Source organism: Enoplosus armatus, chromosome 6 (assembly GCF_043641665.1).
Source record: "Enoplosus armatus isolate fEnoArm2 chromosome 6, fEnoArm2.hap1, whole genome shotgun sequence".
NCBI classification, from domain to species: Eukaryota; Metazoa; Chordata; class Actinopteri; order Centrarchiformes; family Enoplosidae; genus Enoplosus; species Enoplosus armatus.
Genome location: NC_092185.1, coordinates 9,113,240 through 9,141,175, shown reverse-complemented (window position 1 = coordinate 9,141,175; position 27,936 = coordinate 9,113,240). Strand labels below are relative to the sequence as shown.

General features: G+C 44.3%; 1 protein-coding gene across 1 annotated transcript; it reads right to left on the bottom strand.

Moving 5' to 3' along the window:
* Positions 1-1,830: 1,830 nt before the first annotated feature.
* Positions 1,831-27,133, bottom strand: iqsec3b (IQ motif and Sec7 domain ArfGEF 3b). Its single transcript, XM_070907475.1, has 15 exons — positions 26,613-27,133; positions 21,512-21,586; positions 17,411-17,528; positions 16,011-16,412; positions 14,674-15,395; positions 13,806-13,967; positions 12,046-12,168; positions 7,353-7,519; positions 5,812-5,951; positions 5,507-5,638; positions 5,275-5,374; positions 4,152-4,310; positions 3,958-4,050; positions 3,259-3,305; positions 1,831-2,250 (listed from the first exon to the last, which is right to left on the bottom strand). Exons 1-15 carry the CDS (start codon positions 27,131-27,133, stop codon positions 1,831-1,833), a joined length of 3,381 nt encoding a protein of 1,126 aa, XP_070763576.1.
* Positions 27,134-27,936: the final 803 nt, after the last annotated feature.

The window sequence follows — 27,936 nt, the reverse complement described above, 5'->3', positions numbered from 1 at the left end:
CTAACAGGTGAGACAGCCATCTTTTAATAATCCTGTAATAATATGACACGGTAATTTAATGATGAATGTAGATCTGTATTAATATCGGTGTGTGTTACCATGGTAACTGCAGTGTGTTCTATAAAAGCTGCCTGTTTCCTGTCTCTCGTAGCACTAGGATTTAGGACACCCCCTGATATTAAATATGAATAATAATAATAACTATAATAACTATAATATCCTTTTTTTCTTTTAAACTAGATCTTCTCTGTACAAATACATACGTAGATACACACACTGGGCAAATCAATCACTTTTTCAGAATAAATCTATATCATCTATTTACAATATATCCAATATATTCTGTGGTGCAAAAGCTACAAGACGTGTTCGGTGTGTCTCAGTTGGATGATTTGTAATCTGCTGTACAAACTGGCTCAAGCTCGAACCGTCGACACTGGAAAGACGACACGTGGATGAAATCAATAATTACTGCATGGACATCTTCGGTTTTTCCCCCTGATTAACATTCAGTAAAGGAATGCATCTCTGCTTATATAACATTTTCAGTGTGCAAGGAAAAATATAATACGTGAGAGGGGAGTGATGTTTTTGTGAGGTGACCTTGGTCTACCCTGTGTGGAGCAATGTTTATTCATTTTTAAACTAAAGCTAAATAGTTTTCCGCCTAAATCCAAAGGTAACAACAATATTCACACACGGCAACCCGTTAGGAGTAAATGTACAGGTGGAGAAAGGCTTCATCGGGCTGTTCTTGCCTTGTTTTGGATGAATTACCAGCCCTACTCCCTGCCGCCCATGAGTAAGCAGATTGAACACACAGTACACAAGCATGGTGCTCTCAGCACAACTCAGAGGTGCAGACGTTACATGTTACAGTGCAGCAAATCCTTTTTCCTGAGCCACAGAATCAGGACAGTCACACTCTACTGTGAAGATATCTGCTCACACAAGTTTAGCAAAACACACAACAATGAAGCATAGAGAAATATGATTGTCTTCAGGATATGGTTGTAGGTTAGTTTAGTGAGCAGCACAATCCTTGCTGACTTCACTACACTGCACATGACAAAATAGGATAGAGATGTTAGAGCCTTTTACCCTTTTCTTCGCCTTCTTCCTCACACTTACTGATCATCTGTTCCCTAGAATATAAAGGGAGCAAATGAGCTGGTACTCTTGTTTTTTCACATTATGCAGAGATGAGGGGGGGAAAAAAAGATTACAGTGAGGAGAAGCTAGATTAGCTCTGCTGAAATGATTCCTTGCTGAGTGTGGAATCTAATGCTGAAAACCAAACAAAGAGGTGTGAACTTAACATCAGTAGCCTGAAAGCCTGAATGAAAATTAAACCGTTTCATCCTTCATAATTTAAAGCGATCCCTTGTCCTTTCGGACCTGCCAGAGTTTGCTTTTCTGACGTCGCCCCTCGGTTTCACGGTCATAGCTCACGGACACATTTGTTGGACAGGTGACATTTAAAAATGCAAAGTCACAAGATCTCTTAAAGAGTGTGAAATCTAGACGGACAACACCATCAGCTACCGGGTGACATGTTAGAGACAAAAGAAAGTCTTTCAGAAATGGCATCAACACTACTCCACGTTCAAAAACAACACCACTCAGTCAAGACTGTGAATAGATTCTTGTTGGTTTCCTCTTCCTGTGTCCCTTTATTCGACTCATACAGTATATCCCTCACTTTTTTTTTTGCAATGCTTTTATCTTACCATTCAAAGTGAGTCGACTGGTGCTCCAACATGTCTGTGTTGTTGTATGTGAATGTGAGGGTCATGTCTGGCCCCCAGGGTTCGCAGAGTAGCTGATGACTCAGACAATGCTGCGGGAGCCGCTGGAGTTGCGCCTGCGAGTGAGAGGCATGGTGTGGTGGAGGGGCATGGGTGAGTCAGGGGGACAGAACTGGTGGGGGTGGTTATAAGGTGGAGGGGGAGGCGGCAGAGGGGGCTGAGGGCCGTCCCCCTCTCTGACGCGCACAGGTGTGGACATGGCCGACTGGATGAGCTGATGGGTAGCCGGGCCTTGGCTGAGGAAGGCCTCCATCCGCCCTCGCCCGCTCTGGTCCACGACGATCACCTTGACGATCTGCTGGCATTGGATGAGTGTTTCTGGGCGGAGCTCCCCGGGTTGGACGGGGCTGAGCAGGGCGGGTGGCGCGGCCAGGGCCAGAGGTGTGGACTCAATGCTGGGCTGGCTCAGTTGATAGGTCTGCAGCCTGTTGTGAATTGACACCTAGTTTAGGAACAGTCAGAGAACGCATGAGGAGTTACCAGCCTGAACGCAGCCTCTACGCAGCCCTCTGGTGTGTTACGCACATGGGCATGCAGGCATGCAGGAAGGTAGTATGCGGAGCGAGCGCATGCAAAATACACACACTCTCTCTTTTTCTTTCAATCACATTTTTTTACACACACCAGCCCAGAAAGAGAAAAGGGATTGCAAGGGGGAAGAAGAGATTTTGGTTGGAGATCATGGCGGGAACGGATTTTCTATATGTGTGTGTGTGTGTGTGTGTGTGTGTGTGTGTGTGTGTGCGAACATGGTCAATGAGTGGCAGAATGAGAAAAAGCTAAAAGCTAAAAGATAAAGGGAGTGTCGGGAGAGGAGAGGTGACACCGAGGGCGTGGTGTCTCCCTAACACACTTATTCACAGCTCTAAAGGACTGACTGAGAGGCAGGAGAGAGAGAGGAGAGAATGGGACAAGGAATAAAACTGGAAAAGGGGGAAACTTCTAAAGCTTCTGTCACCATGTTTAGTTAAAGGAAGGGCTGGTTTAAGAGACACACACACCCACCCACACACTCGACAGACTGTTAACGGTATCAAGCTTATCTGGCTTTGTAGATGGTATTCTAGGAGCCAGCCAGGCTTATGGTGGCTTGCAAAGGCTTATACAGTAAGGCTGGCAAGCAGCAGCTGATGAAAGAAGGGATGTTGTATAGCGAGTAGAGTGGCTGCTGATCCACTCATGAGGCACAGAAAGAGACTGTTTGTAGCACTACTACAGCGAGACTCCTCTCAGCGGCCTTTTGTATCCTTGGCTGCATAGTGGGGATGTGCCTCAGGCAGTGCTCTTTTAAAGCAAAGTATAAAGCAGACTCTCTTTTCAGGATGAGGCACAGTCCCTGTCTAACCACACACACACACACACACACACACACACACATATAAAACCCCACCCACAGAGCGGGAGACGCGGGCACTTACCTGAGGGAGACAAGTATGGCTTTCGCACTTACCTCTACTGTGTTGTTGTTGCCGGTTTTATCGTACACATCCTGTTGGCCTGTGGGGAGAAACGGGTCTGTTAGTAAGTCAACAGGCAGATTTCATGCTTCATGTGCAGAATGTTTAAAACTGAGAAAAACAGTTCTTCATGTCATTTGCTTAAATAAATAGTTCTGCATTTTGGGAAAATACGCTTATTTGCTTTATTTCCGAGAGTGAGAGTTTGGACCTGTTTAGCTTAGCTTAGCATAAAGACTGGAGGCAGGGGAAAACAGCTAGCCTGCTTCTATCCAAAGTGAAAGAAATAAGTATACCAATGTCTGTAAAGCTGACAATCTGTATCTGGTTTGGCATATTTTAACAATTGTTTTCTTTCTTGCTGAGAGTTAGATGAGAACCTCAATACCTCTCTCATGTCTAAATATATATATATAGCTTGAGCTAGCAGCTTACATTAGCATAAAGACTGGAAACTAGTCTGGATCTGTCCACCTCCACAAGCAGCAGAAATGCATTTAATATTAAAAAGTGGCAATCTGACCATCATCCTCTCTTTTTTTAAATTTTATTTTTCAGTGTGGTGGGCTTTTTCCTGCGCCTCTCCGCCATGAAGCTGTCCTATTTTATGCATTGCCTTGAGTAATGTATACATTGTTATGAGTAATGTTCGCTGTGTTATGCATTTTATGCTGCCCGAGCAAAACCAGCACCTGAGGGAGAGCCGTGTCCTGTGTGTGTGTCCACTTGCCCGCCATTGGTGTGTATGCCATGTGGCTGGATGCCCTGTTGCCTCTCCAATTCCCCTACAACAAAAGCAAGAGCGATTGCAACCAGCGATATACAGTGCGGTGTGGGTTTTATTTTGCATTTGCATATGTTGAGGTGTGTGCACGTCTCTCCTTACACTGGATGTGTATCTGCTCCATCTCGTTGACCTCGGTGATAGCCTCTCGGAGCTCCTCTGCAAACTTCCTGAGCTCTTCTCCGCTCGGGGAGCAGAAACTCACTAGCTGCTTCTTCTCTGAGGTAAACGGGCTCAGCATGGTGATGCCATGGGCGTAGTCTGATGAGAAAAGCCCGACAAAGTGTCAAAGAGTAAAGGGAAGCGCTTTCACCAGAACTTTGATTCTAAAAAGAGATGCAGCATTTGAGCGTCTTTCAAAATACTTCTGTGTTGCAGTTTTAACTTCAGTTTCTACTTCACAAAATGTTGCTGCTAAGAATACCTGCAAAAACACATGCTTTGAAGTTAATGACCAACTGTGTTTCTGTTGGCAGCAATGGCTTCTTGAACACTGCAACTGAAGGTTTGCAGAAATGTTAGGAAGCGCATATGTACTGAAGATCAGTACTTTTCTTTTTTTGTTTTCATGCACACAATTTTAGCCATGCTGGCGTCATGGCTCCATCTGTTCCCCACAGCATGAATTGTAATAACCTTGCTGATCAACTGACTTTTCATCCAGTGCCATCATGAATGTGTTATGTGGCCGATACTTTGAGTTACGACCAAATACCTGCAAAACTGGCTGTACATAAAACCAAACGTTAGCATGCTAACAGTGTACCTGTTAAACTTCACCATGTCAGCATTGTCACTGTGAGCATGCTAGCACGCTGATGTTAGCATTTAGCTCAAACCACCACTGTGCCTGAGTACAAAGCCACCTCTACTTGGCCTAAAGCATAAAACTGGACGGGGAAGTGAAAAAGAGCATTCATGTTCATGCAGCAAACCTACCCGATGTGTACATAAAGATACAGTTCTCAAAGACCATAGACAACAGCTCGAAGAATGAATAAACAATCTATACTTTAAAAGTAATCCTGAAATCTGTGTAAGCAAGCAACTTTCCTGAAAGATATCTACTGTAAGTTGACAACAGCATGTTCAGTTGGCAATTCATTGGGTCTGGGTCTTGACTTGACAGACTGTTGACGGCACTGAAAGTTAGCTCAGCATTTTTCCGGCACCAGGGTGGATCTGTGCTGAGATTAAACTACTGCAGAGTAAAATAGCATCTTACATTCATTGCTGAAGAGGTGAAACTGCATTCCCAGAAGACCCATAGCTTTACAGAAGGTGTATGAGGCCGAGCTTTTCTTCTTGGGACACAGCTTCAGGATCTACAGTAGAGACACATGACACACAACATGGCTGAATTAACATCTGATTATGTCTGGCTGTTACAGTCATTATATTCTGCACTGGAAATAAAAAGTGGTTTGGTAGTGAGTCACTGAACAGAGGTTCCTTACCAGCAGCAGGTCATTGAAGAGGAAGACCTCTCTCTGGAGCTGGGACAGTTTCTGTTTATGAGGCTTGTTGGCGTCAGGCACCTCAAACAGGCGACAGCAGCACACCAGACGTCTGTGGGGCACAGCGAGGATCTACGGAGGCGAGGTTAAAGAGATGGAGATGACAGATAGTACAGAGGACAGACTGCAGCGAAATAATACATGACACAAGAGAAAGGAGACGGTACAAACAAGTACAGACAGCTCACAGAAATGAGGGGGGGGAAAAGGGAGAGGGGAAAGACTTGCACACAAATATCACTCACAGTTTTCAGGCCCAGGATGGACTGCTCCACACGGCTCACATAGGTGACGTGGTCTTCGTTGGAGCGCAGCTCTCTTTGTTGGATCCTTTCATAAATGCCGGCGACCATCTCTCTGGGGATGTCTGCTCCATCATCCACACCTGAGGGAACAATAGTCGTAAAATGTTACTGTTGCTACGCCTGTAAAGCTTTCCATTCTCGCATGGCACATATGCTTTACAATGTTTATTAATGGAAATATAACACAATGGGTCCTTGATTTCAGATAGCGACCGTTGATTTTGCTGGTTGAAACACAACCAGCAGGTTTTATCAGCTGTAGCTAGCTAGCTGATTATGCTAATGTTAGCTCCTCGACTTGAGTGAAGTTAGTTTTAAGTTGGATATTCGACAGAGATTCACTCTGAATCCAGCGGCGTCTTCTTACTCAATTTCACCTCGTGTTGGCAGCAGGAAGATGGTTAGCTCACCTCCCAGCCCTGATTTGTCCATATTAGTGAAAATTATGATTGAATTCCATGAAATGTGACCTAGTGACTCCAAATCAATACCAAAAATATTAAAGTTAACATTTAATTAGAATTTATTTTATGAATAGCAACAGCCACAATGGAAGCTAAAGGGGGTCCAAACTACAGCTTAATCATCACTGAATTTGAGACTGACTGTGTGGGCTCATATGATTTTTGTTTGAGATATTACATCCAAATGAGTTTTATTTCATTGGAGCTGTGAATCAGAAAATGTGCTTTTATCCCAGTATGTGTGCTGTCATTGTGTCCTGGTAGTTGTTCCATTATCGCTGTGGAGCAGCACACAGACATCCTCACTAAAGCCTGTCACCGCTGTTCAGCTCACAAATTTAAACTGAGTTGTGCGTATGATATGAAAAAAAGATATTGAAATGTATTTTATGTTTTTTTCCATTAACTGAAGGTGCAAATAAAAGCCAAACTGCTCTCTTCTCTTCGCAGTAAATGTATCTGCTCGACCACTGGATGGAGACCGCGTTGAGAGCCTCAGGGAGAGTAAGGTGATGAGCTGCGTCCGGAGACTCGGGCTCATATCGTTAAATCTAACGCTAAGTGAGCCTCAATTAAATGGGTCGACGCCACGGTCTCTGGGGCAGAGCTCTGAGTCAAGGATATCAGGAATCTCCTCCTGCACAGCTGATGGTTTTCTTGATGGTAGCGAGCAGGGCGAGGCAAGCACCCGCCGCCTCTTTGAGTAATTTACTTCACTTCAAGAGGCTGTCACTCAAAAAGCTGATAGTGAGGTTGATAAGAGAGTGCTTGTTGTAAAACTTTGACTTCCCCTACCCTCTGCTCTCTTTTTCATCTCCCTTATCATTCCTTCTGGCATATCTCTCCAATGGATCTCCTCATGATCTGCAGTAATGGGTTTGAAATGAGCATGTGTGTGTGTGTGTGTGTACATGTGGTTACATACATATACTGTATATAAGCAATGTTCAACAATAAACACACACTCTCTTTATCTCTCATACGTGCACATACTGCACTGTATTTGGACACACTAACCTCTTAGGTTGCGTATGAAGTCGTCGAGGCCCATTTTGCGCTGGGGTTTGATGTTGGGCGAGTACATGTCAGTGTTAAGGAGGACCACAGCGAAGGCCAGGATGAAGATGGTGTCTGGGTTGTGAAACTGCTGCACCACGTCAGGATTACACATACAGTACCTCTGGCTGTGGAGGAAGAACCGGACAGAGTTATATATCATCACTTTGGGCAAGTCTCACCAGCAATATTGGTCTGGATTCTTGGCCATTATGCCACAATTACAGACAACAAAAGAGATGCTGTAGGTAAGACACAGCAAGTACCATCAGCAGAAATACCAGTCATTCAAATATTATTCATATCCTGAAGAGTGTTATTGCTTTTATATGGATAACAGCACATGTACTAGCTGAAATGTTTTCTCTAGTATAACAAACACAGTTGCAAAGAACTAAACTTGCAGCACAAACAACATAAGATTGCAAAGTACTTGCCAGGCTACAACAAGGTCGGTGTACAATTTAATGGTAGATTCATGGATTTAATGCATCCTGGATAATGCTGCAACAACATTCATTGTACTGTCATCAAATCATGACAACCAATCCAACCAGATTCTGTTATCAATAAGACCACTTTTCAGCACATACAGACATGTGTGGGGCAACTTTCCAGTAACACACAAATAAATAACATGTTGATGGACTGCAGACTGTAGGATTTTCCTGCTGGGCTGACCTGAAATCACACTCAGTTGTCAGTTTATCAAGTACACCTGGCTAAAACGAAAGCAGTCTTATGCCACATTCCTGCAATAAATCCTGCCTTCATGAAGGTTTTAATATTATTTTTTGTTTGTTTTAGAGATGCTTTGATCCAACTTTGTGGTCATTTTGGAGGATGTAGTTTATGCTGCCGTTAAATTGTATTGCCTTAAAGAGGTGTTTCTAATATTTGTTCCACCCTATTTATAATCAGTGAGTTTTAGACTGAATATTAGAATCACCTCTTAACAACCCTGTATCTTCAGGCTCACAGAGCCAATGTAGCAACGCTTAATGATGCACTCCCTGACTTTGTTATTGTACCCAATCGCACCCCTAAATCCCAAGATTTCCTCTGAGCTCGAACTGTGTTATGTTTCAAAATATCAACAGTGAGCTGGGAGGAAATCTTGGGATTTGAGGGGGTTCAGTTGGGCATCGTTAAGAGAGCTCAGTACATATTGTTGAAGTCATAAAGGTGATGTAAGAGAATGGCCTTTAAAAAGAGGCTTGTTCCTGCTTTGAAATGGAGGCATTCAGACTGATTTTAAGGCAGACATCTCACCATACAAACTGCACTATTTTATAATCTGACTGACTGGCTCAAAGACTGACTGATCAGACGTGAGGAGCAGTCACTCCACCATAAATTAGACTGACAGGACACAGGAGACATTTGCCAGTCCAAAATGGTTGTGCCTGAGGTAAGGTAACGCTGCCCAGTCTGCTTTCGAATCAGAGATGCTGAATATGGACTTGCTTTGCTCCATCGCTGCCCACAGGCTTCACAAACTCTCACTTCCACCCCTCCTTCCCCCACAGCTCCCCTCCCTATCTTTCTTACTGTCACTTACACTTACACAGTGGGCCATTTCAGTGGTGGGAGGCTTTTATCTCTGCAGCCAGGCAGGATGCAGACATGGAGAGGGCTGCTCTGCTCCAGAGGACTATGTACTTGTCAGAGCATATGCAAGCGAGAGGCCACATCTGAGACCTGCGCAACCAGAAAGCCTTTTCCCGGACCCCACACAAGATCTAAGGCCAGAGAACTCACAGGGAATCAATCGACAACAGCCCAGTTCAGTAGCAATGCCTTTGTTTGAGGGAGAATAGATTCTGCTGCTGCAGATATAATATGCACATGCACATACATAGACACACAGAGGCACAAATGAGCCCCCTGATTTGCCAACTTGATGTAATTCTGCGGCAAATTCATCAAAGGCCAAATGCAAGGCAAGATCTACTGCAAGTGTATGTATGCAAAAGGCCATGTGCTTGGATGTGTAAGTGTGGATGTGTGAGTTGAGTTGAATAAAGCATTGGTTGTGTGTGTGTGCTTCATTCACACATTTCCAAGCGCGGATCCCCGTCTTATGTAACCAGTTTATTTAAACACTAGCTCGATCTCTTATCTTCATATCTGCATGTGAAAGTTGCATGCCAGCTGGCACAAATACCACTTCGTCTAAAAAGAACTACTCACGACAAGAGTACAACATGCTTCAAACAGATGACATAACAACTATTACGTAACAGACATGGCATCGGATGTCTGGCAGACCTGATAAAGCCCGCTTGTTTCTGACCTATAGTCACAGCTCCAGCTAAAGAGAGTGTGGTCTCAGATCGCTGATGAATTTGTAATCTGCACCCGGGAGCTCAGCATGTATGATTGAGTGTGATGTGATTAACTGATGACCGCAGTGGGTGTTCTGATTGGCCCTCAAATCAGACGCAGAGAGGAGAAGTGTCATGACTGCTCCTTTTCTTCTCTTCCCTCACCACTTCTTGCTTGGAGTAACTCGCTCACTTTACTTAATGGATAGGACTGGTGATAGTCTATATTTTCAAGAAAAAAAGATTAATATCAACTATGAATTGATTTTTCTAACAAGTTGGTATCCACAGCCTGGTATAGCTTCTTCCTCTGTGCAATCTCCATTGTTGTTCAAAAACTATTCAAACACATCAATGAGCCTTTGCATAGTGACATGTTCCTTTTTTATTATGAACATGGACGTGGAGTTTAGTTTGAGTCAATCTAACATACGCTGCCCTGCTGCTGGAAAAACTCACTAGAGCACTAAATGTGTATTAATCCGCGGCTGAAAATAGTCCCCAACATATGTGCTACATATTCCTGTCAGAGTAATGTTTGCTTAAAACTACAGTGCCCAGTGGTTTTGGGATTTTTTTTTAAATTAAATATTTGTGACCCGTTTTTAACAGCCACGCTAGCTGGTGGCTCTAGCGATGGCAATGCTGGTCTGAGGGTCGGCCCACCACTTTGGTCCAGGTTGAAATATCTCAACAACTACTGGATGGATTGCCATGAAATTTGGTTCAGACATTCAGGTCCATCCAGTGCCATAATCAGGTCAAAATTCCAATTGTCCAATACTTTGATTTATGACTAAATCCCTGCAAAACTAATGGCATTCCCATCATGTTAACACTGTCATTGTGAGCATGTTAGCAAGCTGACATTAGCATTTAGCTTAACAGACTGCTGTGCCTATGTACAGTGTACAGCCTCACACAGCTGTTAGCATGACGGGAAACTCTTTGTCTTGTTAAAGGGTTAAGTCTTCAGTGAGAGCCAATGGGCTTGGGGTTTTCATGGGATTTGTTGACAATAAAAAAACAAAAATACACAAAAGTCCTCAAAGTCAGTGGCTCAGACAAATACGCACCCATTGACACATTGTGGATGCAGAAAGGCGTTGGCAGACAATTGACATGCAGTGCATTTTCTATGGTGATTACACTCCCCTTACATTGAATTATACTAGCAACTTAGTGTAATTCAGAAGAGGCAGTGGCTCAACGCATGTCCTGGTGGTGACATTGTTAGTAATCCTGAGGGAAAAAGCAGCACATCAGCAGAGGGAGATTAAATGTACACGGCAATGCAACAAATTACTCTGAAATAGAAAACAACGATGGCCATTTCATTGCATTTTTAGTCCTGGGAGCAATCTTTGGATATTACCAGGACATTTCAAGGACAGTGCCAGCCTGGGGATAAGGCACCAATTGCAGTTCCTAAAAAGACTTTTCAAGAATTTTCAGTCAGAGGGTAAAATGGCATCATAAAAACCTGTTTCTGTTTGTTAGAGGCCAAGCCGTTCAAAGGCACAAAGGGAGTGTGCAAGCTACAGTAGGTTTCTCAAGGCCCTCTTGGTATTTAAATGAGTGTTCTTCAGCACATATGCTCATACATTTTAGTGACTGGAGGGCAGGAGTCAGCATTGACAAAATGAGCAGAAAACCATCTCAGGCTAAAACCCCATGAGTACCAAACATGGACTTTTACATATTCATGTGTGATTTTGGATGGAAATGGACACATAACTGTCAAGCATATTCAAACAACCTACAAAGCCTGAAGATATGACCAGAAAGTGTCATCCAGGGGAGAAAGTTGTGAAATAGAGCGTCTATTTTTGTCCTGATGGAACGTACACTGATTGCCTGCAGCTCAGATCTCCGTTATGATTGGCTGACAATCAAACACTGCTGAGTTTAGTCAAAGGTTACAGGCAATCAGTGTAATTTGTTAATGATACAAGGCTTTGGTTTCATCAGAGGCCTGCAGCAATGAGCTAGCAGAACCAGTTAAACACTTGGTCTATACAGTCGGCCCATTAGTATGCCATTCTGGACACGTCTTCTAGCCCAAGGCTGCAAGATGAGATCAGGAAAGACTTCTTTTGCTTCTATTTTATTGCAAAATATGTGAGCTTGGTTACGTGCCAGTATTTTTTTTGTTTTGCATAGGTGGCTACAGGCAAAAGGTCTATTCATTTAAAAAAAGTTCAGAGCGCCCTTACCAGCCCTGCTCAGTCATGTGATGGACTGTTGTTGTGTTGAATTGTATTCTAAAGTGAAGCCAGAGCCTGTTAGTCAGCGAGGCCTGGTTGTGAGCGAGTTGACAGTCTCACCTAAAGGCTTCGATGAGTCTCTCCACTTTCTGTGCTTCTCCCTGAACACGAACATGAGCCTGGAACTTTCTCAGGGCTTCGTCGAGCTCCATGCCCGAGAAATCCATCTCATCCACAACACAGCTTATATAGGGACAGACAGAGAGAAGAAAAGAAAGCAAGAGAGAAAGGAGAGTGAGATTGGGTTTAGTTGTGGTGTGTCACTGTAATGAGAAGGTGAGTGAGTGAGCGTGTGCAAGTGTGTGTTTGTGCGTGTGCAACAAACTATGAGTACCCTTGTGTTGATGGCAAATCTTCCATCTTTCTCTTACAGTCATACTTCCATTACAGAAGCACTGACCTGGAAGACGCACATAGAGACAACATGTTTGCACACGCACGCACACACACACACACACACACACACACACTTTGTGCAAACATCAATGGAGAAGACAGGGTCTGATGGCAGAGGGAGATAAGAGGGAAGGAAAGAGAGGGATGAGAGGGTGAAATAATTATATGCAAAGAGCGAAGGGGCAAAAGAGAGGTACATGAAAGGCTGTGGACAGGCTGTAGCAATGGAAGAAGTACATACACAAGATTGTGCGTGTGCGTGCATGCGCGCATTTGTGTCCATGTGTGTCTGTGTCTATGTGTCTGAGTGAAAGAAAGTGAGGGTGTGTGCTCGTGTGTGTGTTCAGTGCAGTGACCTATTTCTACAGTCTCTGCAACAACCTCAGCAAAAAGCCTCTCTATCCTGGATCTCTGTCTACACTGGTTGGATGCAAAAAGGGTGAGTGTGGAAGCATAAAGTAAATGCGTGTTTACATGGATGTGGTGCATTTATGCATGCAAGTGCTGCATGTCAAGTCAGTTTGTGTGTGTGTTATGATGTGTATATGTCGGGTTAGCTTCCAATAGCTTGTTCTATTTGAGATATTTAAAAAAAAAAAAAACCTGAATTCATTAAAGTCCAAGTCCAGCAAATGTCTTATTTAATCTTTTATCTCCTCTCTTTTTTTAGTAGTAAAGAACAACATACAGAGAGATCCAAGGAGTTAAGGTTCAAAGTTTATTCTTGACTTTGGTAGGGATACAATTAAAAGCTCCAGGACAGCTACTAAATGGACCTGGTGGTCGGATTGTTATGTGAAAGCGAGTCATTTTGTTAAGTAGCAAAGTTTCTAACTTTGTAATAAGTAATCAAATCTACAATTATAAATGTTCATCAGGGTGAGTCTAACAAAGAGACACTATTGACACTACTTGACCCAAAGTAGGGACTAAGAGTCAGACAAGCCCCCTAACTTTATTATTTATTAATTAATAGTTTATTATTATTATTTTTAAGTGCAACACTAAATCACTGGATTACCCCATTTATGGCTTATAACTGATATATAAAGTATGAGTACATTATTTATTAACAATAATAAAGCCATTATTTACAATATAAAAAAAAACTTTATAAAGAGCACCTTATTGGAAAGTGGTATCAAGTTATTTATAACCTTTGTTAAAAAGCTAAACCTAAAGTCATCTCCATGAGAACTGAGAAAACTCCATCCACTGACGAAGCCCATGAGATGTAGTCGAAAGCTAGAAACAAAAAGCTAGTAAGTGGACCTTGAGTTAAGATTATTTTGAAGACTCAATAAGGAATTCAAAGGGATTTGAATTCAATCACTGGATTCATTACATCAAAACCCAACCACATGTATATGTCTGTGTGTGTGTGTGTGCGAATATGTTGCCATGTATAAATAATGAAGACTCACTCCAGGACATCTCTGTTGAATTGCAGCTTGCTGTTCCCCAAGAACTCTCCAATCATCTGTCTGCTCAGGCCCTTCCTCTGCAACAGGAAGTGAGCCACTCCGATGGCCGTGTCCGGGACGAAACCACGCGTGATCAGGAAGTGGATGCCTCTCTCTGGGTTCCTGCCCCACAGATAGCCCACAGCAGAAAAGCAGATAACTTTAGGAGTTAAGAGAAACAGTGTGTGTGATGTTTTTGTGCGTTCAAGCAGATAGGTGTGTGGGCCTGAGTGAGAAAGAAAATGCGTATCACTGTGTTTCAGAGAAAGGTGTTTATGCGGGAAAGTGAGCGAGTGTGTAAGAGGAAGCTCAAAGAGAAAGAGGGAAAAGAAGAGTGCATTCATGCGTAAAAGCTGTTAGCTCTGGACTTCTGTATCAGTCCCATTGTCATTGATGCATATGAGTTAATTTACTTTAATTTGTATTAACTAATAATAAGTGCAGGCCAACCGTGGACTCTATTTATAGAAACAGAGAGGCTCTCACATTGTTCATGACCTCCTTGACTGCCTCTCCTCTTCTGCTGCATTTTCCCTCTTTTCTCTCTTTCTCTCTCTCTCCCTCTCTCTCTCCCTCTCTTCGTCCCACGCCCCCCTCTCTATCTCTTTTTTCATTGACATCACAACATCACACGACGGCACTGAAAAGGCAGCTCCTCCCAACAATCACAAACACTAATGAGCAGCTGCTTAGAGCAGTTTTGCAGGGCTGTTGGAGATTTGTTAGACACAAACAGTAATAAGTGTACTTTGAACCCTGAGCCAGAGGGTGCAGAAATATTTTTGCATATTTTTTCTGTGTGCATGTGTGTGTTTGCCGGCCCACTCACACATTGAAGAGGTTGAGTCCTATACGGTAGAGGCGTTTGCGGTGTGTGTCTGTGGACAGCGTTGGCGAGCGGCAAGAGGCTGGATCCTGGCAGTGGTCCCTGGGCAGAGAGACGACCAGGGCCTGCAGGGCCTCGGGGCTCGGCCCCCCGGGGATGTGTTGAGGATGGGTGTAGTGGTACTGCTGGTACTGGGTGTAAATCTGAGCAGGCTGCTGGTTAGACTGGGCTGAGGTGGAGATGGAGGTGGATGTAGAGGTAGAAGTGGAAGTGGACCCCAATCTGTCTGAGCCGCTCTCCCCCTCCATTCCTCCTCCTGGAGCTGGCACTGCTGAACCCCTCCTAGATCCTGGATCAGCCATTTCCAGCTCCTCACTGGGCGGAGGTGCAGGAAACTCTGGCTCCTCTGCTGACAGGCCATCCCCTCCCCCAGCCATCCCGCTCACAGAAACCTTCCTGCTGCCCGGCTCTCCCCCGCCTGCATTGCCCAGAGAGGTGGTGGTTGTGGTGGTGGCGGAGGAGATGGTGTATGAGCTATTGCTGTCGATGTGAACAGTGACATCCCTGAAGGCCATGAGCAGCGAGCTGGCACTGCGGGGCAGGCAAGCACTCTCAGCAGCTGCACGAAGGGCCCCGGGATCCATCAGTAGCCCCTTCCCCTCTCCACCCTCCGACAAACTCCAACCACGAAGAGCCTCATCAATTGACTGGGCCAAGGAATGAAGCTGAAAATATGATGATAAGGAAATACACTTCAAAACCAATGATTTAATCCAGTCAAGAGACATGATTTGTGTGTGGAAAAGTGTCTGATACCAGCGGGGTTGCTAATTGGTGGCTATTTGTGAGACTAGTGGAGCTAAATAAACAGTGATGGTGGTTGGCTACTGAGCGGACCGTGGTATTCAGATGAAACTACCTATCAAGCCAGCAGGGCCAGCCAACGCAAAGCAGATAAAATGTAGATATCAGGCCGCTGAGTATCTGCTTGGGTGAGGGTAGGATTAGAGAGATGAAAAGTCACGGGATCACCAAAGTCATCAGGATTTATTGCCTGTGGGAATCATGTTTGTCTGTATAAATGCTAATCCATCTTGGAGATGTTGAGATATTTTTATAGGATGAGTGAAAACTTTGATCTGCTGGTGGCACTAGAGGAAGTCATCCTCTGGGCATGAATGTCTGAACAAAATGTCATGCCACCCTGCGAGCTAGTGGCTAAAAACTATATAAAGTTAATGAAAACATATTATTATTGTATGTATTTTTTCTGAACCATTTTGCTTCCCGACTTGAATTAAGCTTATGGGAGCTGAAACATGACATAAAAAAACACTCACTTGTTCTGAGAAGCAGTCCTCCAGCTGGGTGAGTGTTTGTCCAGGTGCTTGAGGTGGGGCTGGGCCCAGGACAGGAGAGGGAGCAGCTGCTGGGGCAGACGCAGGAGAAGGGGGCAGAGAGGTGGAGCGACACGGGGGCGGAGGAGGAGTTTTGGAGCGTAAGGGTATCTGTCCTCCACCTGGATGCAGGCTGTAACTGTGTCTCTGGGTGGCGTTCCGGTTTCGGCCTGAAGGGCTGGGATGGCGCAGGGAGATCCGGCGAGGCAACTTGCTCTCCGACAGAGAGTTACGGATCTTCTGGAAGTTTTTGCTGAGCTGGTACTGACGGAAGGCAGTCTGGATGCGACGGGCTGCCCGCCTCGCTATGAGATGGCCTCCATACTTCTGCTCCAACTCTTCTATCTGGGGACAGGAAGAGAGTGAGGGGGAGTGAGTTTAAATATCAAACTTGTTTACAAGGCTCCGAAACTCACTGATGACACTGCAAGAGTGATATTGCAAAGCACACAGCAGCCACTGAAAAATATTTATTCATCAACCAGCAGGCAAACATCATGTTGCCATTTTGTGCCCATGTCTACGAAAGATCAAAAGATTTGCGCGTTGCCTGAGTCGTGAAATTCACACTCACACCCTTCTTCCTAGAAGTATCCTTCTTACTTATCTGTCTACTCTTTTAAAACCGGTGAGGGTTCATGGTATTAGAGCCAAAGTAAACATCATCTATCATCATTCAACCGCTAATATTGTCTGAAGGGCCATGGGAAGGAGGATGGATGGCTGTGACAAAGGTGCTGTTGACAAAATGAATAGAAAAATAAACACCCGCACAAGCCTATTTCTGCTCTGTTTGTTGGCAGAGCAGCTCAGCCCAAAATCTCAGCTTCCTCCGGAATTTTTGCCCTCCTATATTTTCAGCAAGAGGGAGACAGGGGGAGTGGGAGGCAAGGGAAGAAGAGACAGAGAGGGAGAAAAAGCAGGACAGCCGCACATGTGCCTGGTTGTGTGCCTGCTCGCGCAAGCACGGCCACACACACGCACAGAGACACACACTCACATACACATACTCGCACTGCAGCAGCGATAGCAGTAGCAACAGCAGACCCTTCAGCAGTTTGGTATGAGAAATAAAGACATCTCCAGCCGCCAGAAGCAGTTATTAGCTGTTGCCATGACAACCTAGCATCTTTAGTGTTCCTGTCGCCGTGGCTGTGGAATCACTGGTGTTCTTTTTCATGTCAAAGCAGACAGAAATAGATCTGAATGGGAATCTTTTTCGTCACAATGTCAAATGATCATCCTTCACACACCTCCTCAGATTAAAACAGGTTAAGGAGGCAGCATTCACTCCGTCCCACCATGTGCTTACAGGGCCCACACACACACTTGAAAAGACATACCTGTTTGTTCTTATTCTCCAGGCTGATCTCGTACTCGCTGGGTCCCTCTCTCTTGGTCCCCTCCACTTCCTGTCCACCACCAGAGGACGTTCCATCCTCCAGGCTCAGCATCTGTCCCCTTCCACGGAAATAAGAAGAAAAATCAGCCCTCTCTGCTGACCTTCAAAACTCTGCCGTTATCACAGTGGCAGGTCATCAACTATGCGGAGTGTGAAGAGGTTCACGAGGGAAGCGGCAGGTGGAGAGTGATGTGTGGCTGTGGTGGCTCGGGGCAAGGATGACTGAGTTTATGTGTCCGGCCCTATTTGGTCAGATTTGTGGCTCCACTGCAGGTTACAGGAGTGAAACTCTGGACATATGACCAGGATGAAAATACCTTTTTTTCTTTTAAATTGACTTGTGCTGTGTTCAGAATCAGTCCCTCCTTCACTCATTAATCCTAACCTATGGGGCTACAAGCATCAATATTTTCATTACCAATTAAGTCAAAAATATTCCATGTCCAAACATGTAAAACAGAGAAAAGCAGCAAATCCCCACATTGAGAGGCAGAAAACAGTGAACCTTTACAATATACAATGCATGACCTAAACAATTAATCAATTATCAAAATTGTTGATGATCAATGTTCTATTAATCCACTGATCCAGTGGTTCCCAAGCTTTTGTTTTTGCTTGTGACCCCTTATCATGAATATCTCCTAAGTTTTGGGCAGCACAATCAAAGAGTGATTTTCTCTTCTCAGATTGTTTCATTTGAATACTTTTTAGAGGCCTGAGGTGGTGAAACTCTGTAGTATTTCACAAAAAAGAAACAAAGATCAGAGAAAAGTCTGAAAAACAATGATGGCAGACATTGTTTTTTCTTATTTTATACCTGGTTTATCAGCTTACAACTGAAGTGGAGCCCAGACCTCAAAGTTGGCAACCAGTGAACTAATGTATTTATCAACTAATTTCTTCAGCCCTACTTTATTGTGAGCAGTAAATTAAGATTATAATTGATCACCATTTTGTGCCTCACTGACAGGTGAAGTGTTGCATGAATTAAGCCTTGTGGTAGTTCAAGCAAACATGGAAGTCATTTTATAGTCTCACATTCAGTGTGCATTCAACAACTCTGCATCCCTGCTGCTACACTGCTGCCTGTAGTAGCATTAAGCTGTGTGAGAAATCTGAATTTTTCTTTTGATGTGTTCGTTAAATGTTGTGTATCTCAGACTGGCAGGAAGGTTTGTGAGCTCAGCCGAATGTGCACTTTATAGTGTACATTTTACACTCTCCCAAGAAACTTAATTCAAAGAGCAATGTTTTGATGTCAGAGAGATCTCCGTTAGGCATTGTCAACACAACAAGCAATATGTATACACACACAAACATACTAATTATTCAGGTGGTTGCGATCTGCTTAATTAGGAATCAATCTGCTCCCTGACTGGACCAGGCAGTTGTGATGAAAAGTATAACTTTCTGAGTCTCCTATGAAGACATGAAATGATGATTTTATAACATTTTTGTTGTGTTCTGCCGCTCATTCAAAAATGCTGGAAACAATGCAAGACAATAACAGGCTATCATATCCTCAAAGTCAAACATGACTTGCAAAAAAAGTCTGACGCCACAGATATTTAATAAACAGTCATTTCTGCAATACAGCAGCAGCTGGAAGCAAAAACAAAACAAAAATATGTTTGAATGCTGCCTGAATCTGACTCAGAACTCAACAAAGTCGGCTGTGGAGGCTGTCTCCCAGTGCTCTGGTAGAGTGTCCCATCCTCCTCTTATAATCCCAGGTCCTGTCCACAGATGGAACAATGCTCTTTTACATGGCAGCATTATCAGAATTCTGTGAAAGCCATGTAAGGCTTAACAAAGCAAATGGACACAGCACGACACAGCAGAAAGTGTCCTTTTTACCCAAGTTCTGTTGTGGACAACTTAAGTTTTCTTAATTTTAGTCACATTTAGAAAAGAAAGTGTAGTGGCCAATTTGTCTGGCATGGCACCACTTCTAAAAGATTCAAAACACTTGACATTCAGCACCTTTTATATAGCCAAACTGGACTGATGTAAGCATAGAGGTATGATCGCACCCTAAGAGGTTTTATAATGGTGTGCAATTATAAGTGTGCGTGTGCATGACGCCGTGTGCTTGTGCAATCTTTCTTCCACTCAGATAATGCTTACTCTAATAATTTTTACACGAAGGGGACCAGTGCAAAACAGCACTGGGGAGAATAAAAAGCCTGCTCATGGTTAAATAATGAGTGCATCACTAAAGTTCCTCTTTGTTTTCTTTGATTGCTGTGAAAGCAAATATTCTGCGTCTCCAGCTAAAAGTCAGAGATAGGGCCAGAGAAGCTCGGTCATATCTTTAAATGGGATGCAGTTAGAGAAAAATAGAGAGGAAAAAGGGGAATAGAGTGGAAAGACTGAGATAGAAACAGAGAGAGGAATATAGGAAGATATGGAGGGACTGTGTTGGTGTGAGCATGCTGGAGGCTGTCTCTATCAAAAACTCTATTAAAACACTGCCATGCCCCTGCGCTGCATCAGAATACATTAGAGTACATTAGAATACATTAGAGGATTTAAAAGCAGGAGTAGAGCTACTAATGCATCTGGACAGCAAAAGCCTCCATAATGATATGGGCGCTATACTCTCTCTCTCTATCTCACACACCCCCACACATGCTCACATGCGTAGCATCAACAAACACACCAAGCACACGCTCCCGCTCCGCCTGCTGGTGTGACGTCATGGAGGAAGAGAAATGAGCATCTGTCGAATTGTATCTCTCAAGCCCCCGTTGAGACTTACAATACTGTACAGACACACAGACACACAGACACACACACACACACAAAGGTAAGGTAAGGCTAGAGGCAGATCTCATGACATCTCTTGGGAGGTTTGCGTGCTCCGATGGATTCAGTGGGCGACTGTGCAGAGGTGGTGCAGGTTTGCAGCCACCAGGCACACACAACTTCATGCGATGATAATAATGAGCTACGGTGTTTTGCACGACTCCTCTACGTCTCGTAATCTCAGGTGGCTGTCCACTGCTGCTTTGCCGTTAGCTCATGCAATCAGGACAATGTGGGTGTTGATGTTACAGTAAGACATCAGATCAGACAAAAAGAGAGGGATTCCACACAGACAGATGGTGATATTGACAAAAACAGAACGAGAGAGAGAGAGACTTGATAGGGAGGGATGAGATGGAAATAATTGAGGAGAGATGATTAGAAACAACAAGGTCTTCCAACAGACAGATACAGTAAATAATGAGGAGAGATGCAAGATGCAGAGATAACTAACACAAGGGGGGAAAGATATTACAGCAGAAGAGGCAGACATGACTGGGAAAGACTAGATTTAGAAAGTAGAGTACAGGGGATTAAAAGATGGGAAGGAATTCTTGGGGTGGGAGGGCAAACAGTAATCATTGAGAAACATGGCAAAATCAGCTTTTCAAAGTTTTACAACAGAGCTCTTCTCATTCAAACATCCCCAAGTGAAGCGTCATGCATTCACACGCCCCTCCCCCCCCCCCACGCATGCAGGGGGAAAAAAAATATGAACAAACTCATACAACAAACAGACAAGCTGCCCACACAGAAACAGATGGCAAACGTGGCTACAGTGAGATCCTCAAAATTCTATCCTTTGGTTACTATGGCAGTGGTAGCCGTTGCGTCATTACAGGGTTGCCATGGGCACTTTTATAGTGACAATATCATTTCATGCCCCCCCCCCCCCCCCCATCCGCTCTCTCTGTCTCTCTCTATATGTGAGTTATCCTTGAGGCTGTAAGAGCTGTAGGTTTGTTACGGAGCATTTAACTCTCTCGCTGTATCTCCAGGCGCCACACGTCCATAAATACACCAATTCACACTCACATACAGCGCTGTGCACACACTAACAAGCATGATTAAAGGCCTGGGTGTTGACGTGACTCAGTTAGATGACACACACGCACAGATAGTGTATATATTGAGAGAGAAAGTTTTCAATGGTTGAAAGAGCACGCTGCGGAAGCAACAACTGCAGAGAAAAACATGGAAGTGTGTTGGTGATTGATGGGTGAGTCGCTCTTACCCGGATGAGCCGCTGGTGTCAGCCTCGGGATGTTCAGGGGCGGGGCAGCAAAACTGATGCAGCACGGTCTCGCTCCTGTAGAAGGGCAGACGAGAGGGGAGGAGAGGTAAGCAAGGAGGGAAGGAAAGAGAAGAAGGGGACAGATACGGAAGGACTGCATGTCATTCAGTTATTGTTGGTTGCAGCTGGTTGTTTGCCTTGTTTCCATATCCCTCCATATGTTCATTCTTAGTCCAACATCCCAAAAGATCCTGAGGAGGCTCTCATTAGACTCTTCTGGATTATTTCCATGGATTCTGTTTACAATTTGGCACTGATCCCGGGGTAAATACCCTATGTAGGTCAATACAAGGCTGAGAAGGCTTAGAATGAGTGTGAGTATTTACAGTATATGTTTGTGTGTCCGGATGTTCTTGTTTAGGCCTCCAAATTCATCAGATCTGTGGTGATTTAGCAGAATTCCCAAACCCAATCTGGACAGATGGTTACTCAAACTCTGTTTCCTGCTCTTTCTCTTCTTAAGTTCGCCTCTCTCATTTCTCTCTCATGCATTTTACATTTACATTCATATTTTAAGCATTTCGCTGGTGCTCTTTTCTGGAGCAATTTAGATTGAAAAGACCAGGAAAAAAAACAAAACACATCATGTTAAAGCTGTTGCATAGATCGACCCTTTGACCTTCTGGATGCAGGACATCTTCCACCACCAGAGACATAAAAATGAGCATGATCATGACTTTAAAAAACATCTTTGAGGTTTGTTTTCTTTTTTAGGAGGTGTGGGTGTGAATCTAGGTCACATTAGGTCCTTCCACAATGAGCTGAAAGCATTCAGTTGACAGTGAATTTCTTGGCTACGCTACAATAAGTCTTCTGACCTGGGCTCAGCATATTGCTTGTGACACAGACCCGCAGTGACAGGCAGTCAGAGTCAGTGTAAGACTCGGTGTGACAGTCCGAGCTATAAAAAGCTACCTTTTCACAGCAACTTCCACAGACTTAAAGGAACACTGATATTTTTTAAAATATCCCTGATCAACACTCCTCACAGTTAGTTACTATGAATACTACTCCTCCATCTGTTGTAACACCTACTTCACCACCAGTGGCGTGTCCAGACCTTTTTGACTTGGATGACCCACTAGGGGCACTGACTTATGCAGGGGTGGCATGAAGTACGTGCATGTCTTATGAACAGAACACACACACACACACACACACACACACACACACACACACACACACACACACACACACACACGTGTTGAAATAGCATTAATTTACCATTTCTCATATCCACTTTAATTATTAACATTACATTATCTTACAGTTTCTTACATTCCCGTGTTTATAATTTTTATTTAAAAGATAAATAGACCTGCCAATCACAACACAAAAAAGTGGCACCATACAAATTCAATCCACAGCTTCCATACTTAAATCTTTAAAGGTACTATGTGGAGTTTTTTTTAACATGTATTTACATGTATTAATCGCCTTTTATTGCCAATATGTGAACGGATTGTACTTGAAAAATGAGACCTTCGTTGACTTTCTCAGTTGCCTATGACGGCCTGTGGACTGATTTCTATGTGAAGGACTTTTTTTTGCAATAATTATCACAGTAGAAAATCAAAAGAAAATCTTCTTTTAACTGCTCCCAAGGGTTTCAAACATCTTTAAAACAATTATATATTTTTTCATCACACTCATTTTCTTTGTTGTGCTTTCATCTCAAACACCAGGACCAGAGAACCAGATAACAAATAAAGTTAAATACACCGCCTGTAATCAATTACGTTACTTAACATCAATCAGTCAGACTCTCAAGTGTGCTATTTATCCATTTCAAACATGCTAGTCAACATATATTCATTGTTTTAGAATACACAGACAGACTAAATGTTCAATAAAAATATGACACAAGAAAGTTTTTTCCCATAAGGTTACCTGCAGGTTAATATAATTCGACATTTTATTGCTCAATTACCTTTTAGTCCTTTGAGCTTTACATAAAGGTGTCTTGTATGAGATTAATTTATTTCTTCATTTAAACTATTTGGTGTTGAAATACATCTGCATCTCTTTAATCTCGGCTCCTCTTTATAATATACAAACTAATTGAACACATAAATCTGTACAGTACTAATGTGCAGGAGTTCCCCCTCTACGTGTTTTTGGGGGTCACAAGGTCAAAATAAGTGTCATCTAATGCACACCTGGTTGTCAGAGGGAGGTCAGACAATACATTTGAGGCCAAAATGTAAAAGCACTGAAGCCAATTCCTGTTTACTATCAGTATAAGAGCTGAATTATATTGCCAGGCTGATATAAAACAGTTTTTTGGAGGAAGAGGCCAGGCTGCTTGGGTCCCTGAGCACACACACACACACACACACTCAGCAGGTCCATCCATCTGTCTGTACAAGACACACACATAACGGCCATCCGCCTCCAACAACGCTTACAAAGAGAACAGGTGAATATTTTAACAGTACATGCCTCCTGCTGTCGGGCCATGTTTTCTGTCTCTCCGTGCCCCGTCCTCCCTCACACCACCACTCTCCTCTGTCCTGTTTTGTACTTTAAACGCAATGCTTTTTCATCAGCCAGTATCCAGCAGAGAGTGTAAGGAAAGAGGAGGGTTGACGTGCAACGAGAGCAGCTCCATTTGGACTCAAAACATTGCCAGTACATTGTGTGCACCTTCCACTGCGCCACAGGATGCCACAGCCTGTCCCTCTGTTGTCCAACCTATCTATTTGTCCGCCAGCAAGATAGATAAACTGAGGAGACAGCTACCCCAGATGCACCCTTTTTTTCCATCTCTCTCCTCTCTGTTTTGGTCTGTACCTGTCTCACTCTCCGTGTACTGAAACCCCCCCCCCCCCCCCCCCCCGACCCTCTCTTCTATTCCCTTATCGCGACTTTCTCTGTTTTTTTCCCTCCTCTCTCAGCCTCCTTTCCTTTCACTGGTCCACTCCAATGTCAGCCTCGAGCTCCTTCCTCTAGACACCTCCAAGGGCTCCATCAAAGACAACGACAGAGCGTGCATCTCTCTCTCTCTTTCTCTTTCTATCTCTCTGCCTTTCTCTCTCCTGAGAATGGCTGATTACCGTTCGCTCCATGGGCTAAGTGGGGCAGATAGGAGGCTCAGCTGGAGAGAGAGACAGAGAATGAGCGGAGGAAAGGATCCTGTCTCTCCCCCCATAGGCCCATCCACGTGCATAGGCAACACTGACAACAATGCAAAGCACACAAACATACTCACAGCCAACCCTACGCAGCCCACATGCTATTTCTCTGTATGGGGCAAAGAAAACTAGGCTCTATGTAGAGTTAGATACACATTCAGATAAATGCATACAGTAAGATGTAAGACGTGTGAAAGAAAACAAGTATGCTAACACATGCACCTACATAGACATATGCCCAAACACACACACACTCACACACACACACACACACAACATTTATAACACAGAAACACACACAAGTCACTGACAACAGGAAAAGCAGAGGGCAGATCTGATCTCCAGTCAGCTGCAGCGAGGGTGCAGTAGGCAATGACAGGAAGGTGAATCCTCTAAAAATGCAAGTAAAAGCCTGACACAACCCTTACCCCCACCTGCCTGGTCTGCCAGAAGCAAAACTAGAAATTAGGTATTAAGCTACTGATCTTATCCAGCGCGACTTAAAATCAATGAGCAGGTGGAGATGTAAGGTTGCACTCAAGGACACACATCAGCGACTGCAGGAACAGGAAGGCCATGTAGTAAACCGCCACCTCACTCTGCTGCCTGATCAACTGGTGGATGGCTCTGCTGTTTTCTGCCCCCCAGCTTTTATAATAACAATTAATTCATTGTAATTTCTTCCTCGCCAGTAAAACTAATTTAAATTAAGAACCAGTGGTGTTACACTGATTCCTGTCAAATACTAACAAATAGTTGCCGCAGGGTGTGCTCTGGTTCCTGGCAAGGCAATGGAAGAGAGCAACAGGCACTCACACACACACACACATGCAAACACACACAACTCAAGAGCAGGAAATGTAAGGTGCAGCAGGTGAATCATTCAGATTAAAATCAACAACTCTTTTTTTTATATACATGTATCTCCTTCTGCACTCCTCTGCTCCTCTCAACTCCTCTTCTGCTCTGTGTTGCTCCCCTCAGTGGAGGTGGAGTCCCAGAGAGACCAATCAGGACTCCTGCTGGGATACAACTTATGAACAGAACACACACACACACACACACATACACACACACGCACACACATGCACAGGATGACAAAAAGAGAGAAAGATGGGTTTTCTCTCATTAGGTGATGTGCTGATGTACTATGAGGCTCTGGTGCCAAACAGGGGGTGGTGGTGTATGTGTGTGTGTGTGTGTGTGTGTGTGTTGCGTGTGTGTGTACGACTGTGTGCACGTGTGTCTCATCTAATACAGCAACATCAGAGGCCCAGAGGTCCCGTGAGAGTTGCCAGATCCCGTGCAGTAATTAATAGAGAAACCAGCAGCACCGCGGACAGCGACTCGCGGTGTCTCATCATCGCACGTGAAAGCTGCTCCTGTCTCGAGCTGACATTGACCGCTGTGTTGTTTGTTGTACTGTTTCCAGCACACACACACACACACACAGGCACGGGCGCACACACACACACACGTATAGGCCTACAGCTGTTTGTTATGTAATGATCCAGTAATCGTGATCCAGTTTCTCATTTAAATAATCCACCTCTTCCTCTTCTGGCACAGTCCTTAGCCGAGACACACAGCTGAAAATTGGAAATTTGCAAGCACCTTCTTCATTAATTAAACGCCTCTCAATCTGCAAGACATGCACGTGCGCGCGCGCACGCTCCTAATTATAGCCTACAGTTTTAGAAAGATGCTGCACAAATATTAAGTATTCAAGACAACCTAATTTAAATGTATTTAAATTAAATAACAAATGAGGTTTTAGACATGTATAAATACCATAGGAACCTTCTGAATAGCCTACCATAAATATTGCCCATTGGATTATTTTAGGACACACACACACACACACACACACACACACATATGCAAACAACCATATAACCTCTACTCACTCGGATTTCCTGGCCAGGGCCAGAGATCGGCAAAGTGTTGTGGGGGTCATCGGAACCAAAGAGCGGCAGCTGTGGAAACTTCCGCCGTTTTCTGGGTCACTTTCAACCGGGGAAACCATGGACGGGTCGGCCGGGACCAGCTGCATGTCCCCCGGGTCCATTGGTTGGGGAGGCGACGGCTGGACCCCCGGAGCCGTCTCGACATGTGCTGGTGCAGCCGCATGGTCTGGCAGAGACCCCGCACTAGTCTTGAGCTGGGGGTCCTGAGGGTGGTGGTGAAGATGAAGGCAGCTAGGGTCGGGGTGATGGTGATGGTGGTGAAGGTAAGAATGCTGCTGTTGTACCCTGACGTCCTGCAGGTGCCTGTTCTCACCGATGAGCTCGTCCACCCGACGGTCCAGCTCCTCTATCCGGGCGCGCTGGGTCTGGATGAGACTCTGCTGGTTCTGGACGATGGTGGTGAGCTCCCGCAGGTACAGAATCGCCTGCACGGGGTTTTCCAGCAGGCTGGAGCTCATCATACTCAAGACAAGAGGAGGGAAGAGAAGGAGAAGAAAAAAAGAAGCTGGACTGACGGATGGAGGACCGAGGAGATGCAAAATATCCGTGAGTGCGGATGAGATGTCCTTCCGCTCTCCTCTCCTTGATTCTGCTCGGTTGTGGATGAAGCTGCACCGACCGAGCTAGCCTCCCCTTCTCCGGTCGTTTCCCTCCCTCCCTCTCTCTCTCTCTTCCCCACTGTGCTGAGTGGTGCTGATGAGAGGAGCCAGATCCAGATGTGACAGGAGGGAGGAGGGGAGGTGCCGGAGGACTGATGCGTCATTACGCACTTGCACGAGAAAACTACAGAGCAAGCACGCGCCCTATAGGCTGTGCAAGGAGGTTCAACATCTGAGCAACTCTCATGTGCCTGGTGTACTGCACACAAAATCTGAAAGTACACTTCAGAAAATTGATTTTTTTTTACAATGGCCTATAACTTACCAATTTCTTTTATAGCTTACCATTGACCGCAGGCTCAATTCTAGGCTTTTCTGTAGCCTATATGAAAATGTGGTAATAGCAATACACATTTTATAGCACGTTTCACCTACATAAGATGCCGCTCTAAGTGCTTTACATAAACTCAAATAAAAATAGGCTCTTTAATATCTGTAACCCAAAGATACATTTTCAAGAGCAATTTTAAATTGGGACTGAATTTGGAAACAATAGTTGATCAAACAATGTTGCAAAGTCCATTTAGTAGTTGCTCAGGAGCAAATTATAATATGAATAACAATAATTATCATATCGTTTTATCTTAATCTTAACATAAAGTGTG

Coding starts and splice junctions, on each gene's coding strand:
- iqsec3b (XM_070907475.1), bottom strand. CDS start 27,133: ATGATGAGCTCCAGCCTGCTGGAAAACCCCGTGCAGGCGATTCTGTAC. Junction 21,587..26,612: donor GCCCTGGCCAGGAAATCCGA/GTGAGTAGAGGT, acceptor GCCCTTCTACAG/GAGCGAGACCGTGCTGCATC. Junction 17,529..21,511: donor GACACCAGCGGCTCATCCGG/GTAAGAGCGACT, acceptor TTTCCGTGGAAG/GGGACAGATGCTGAGCCTGG.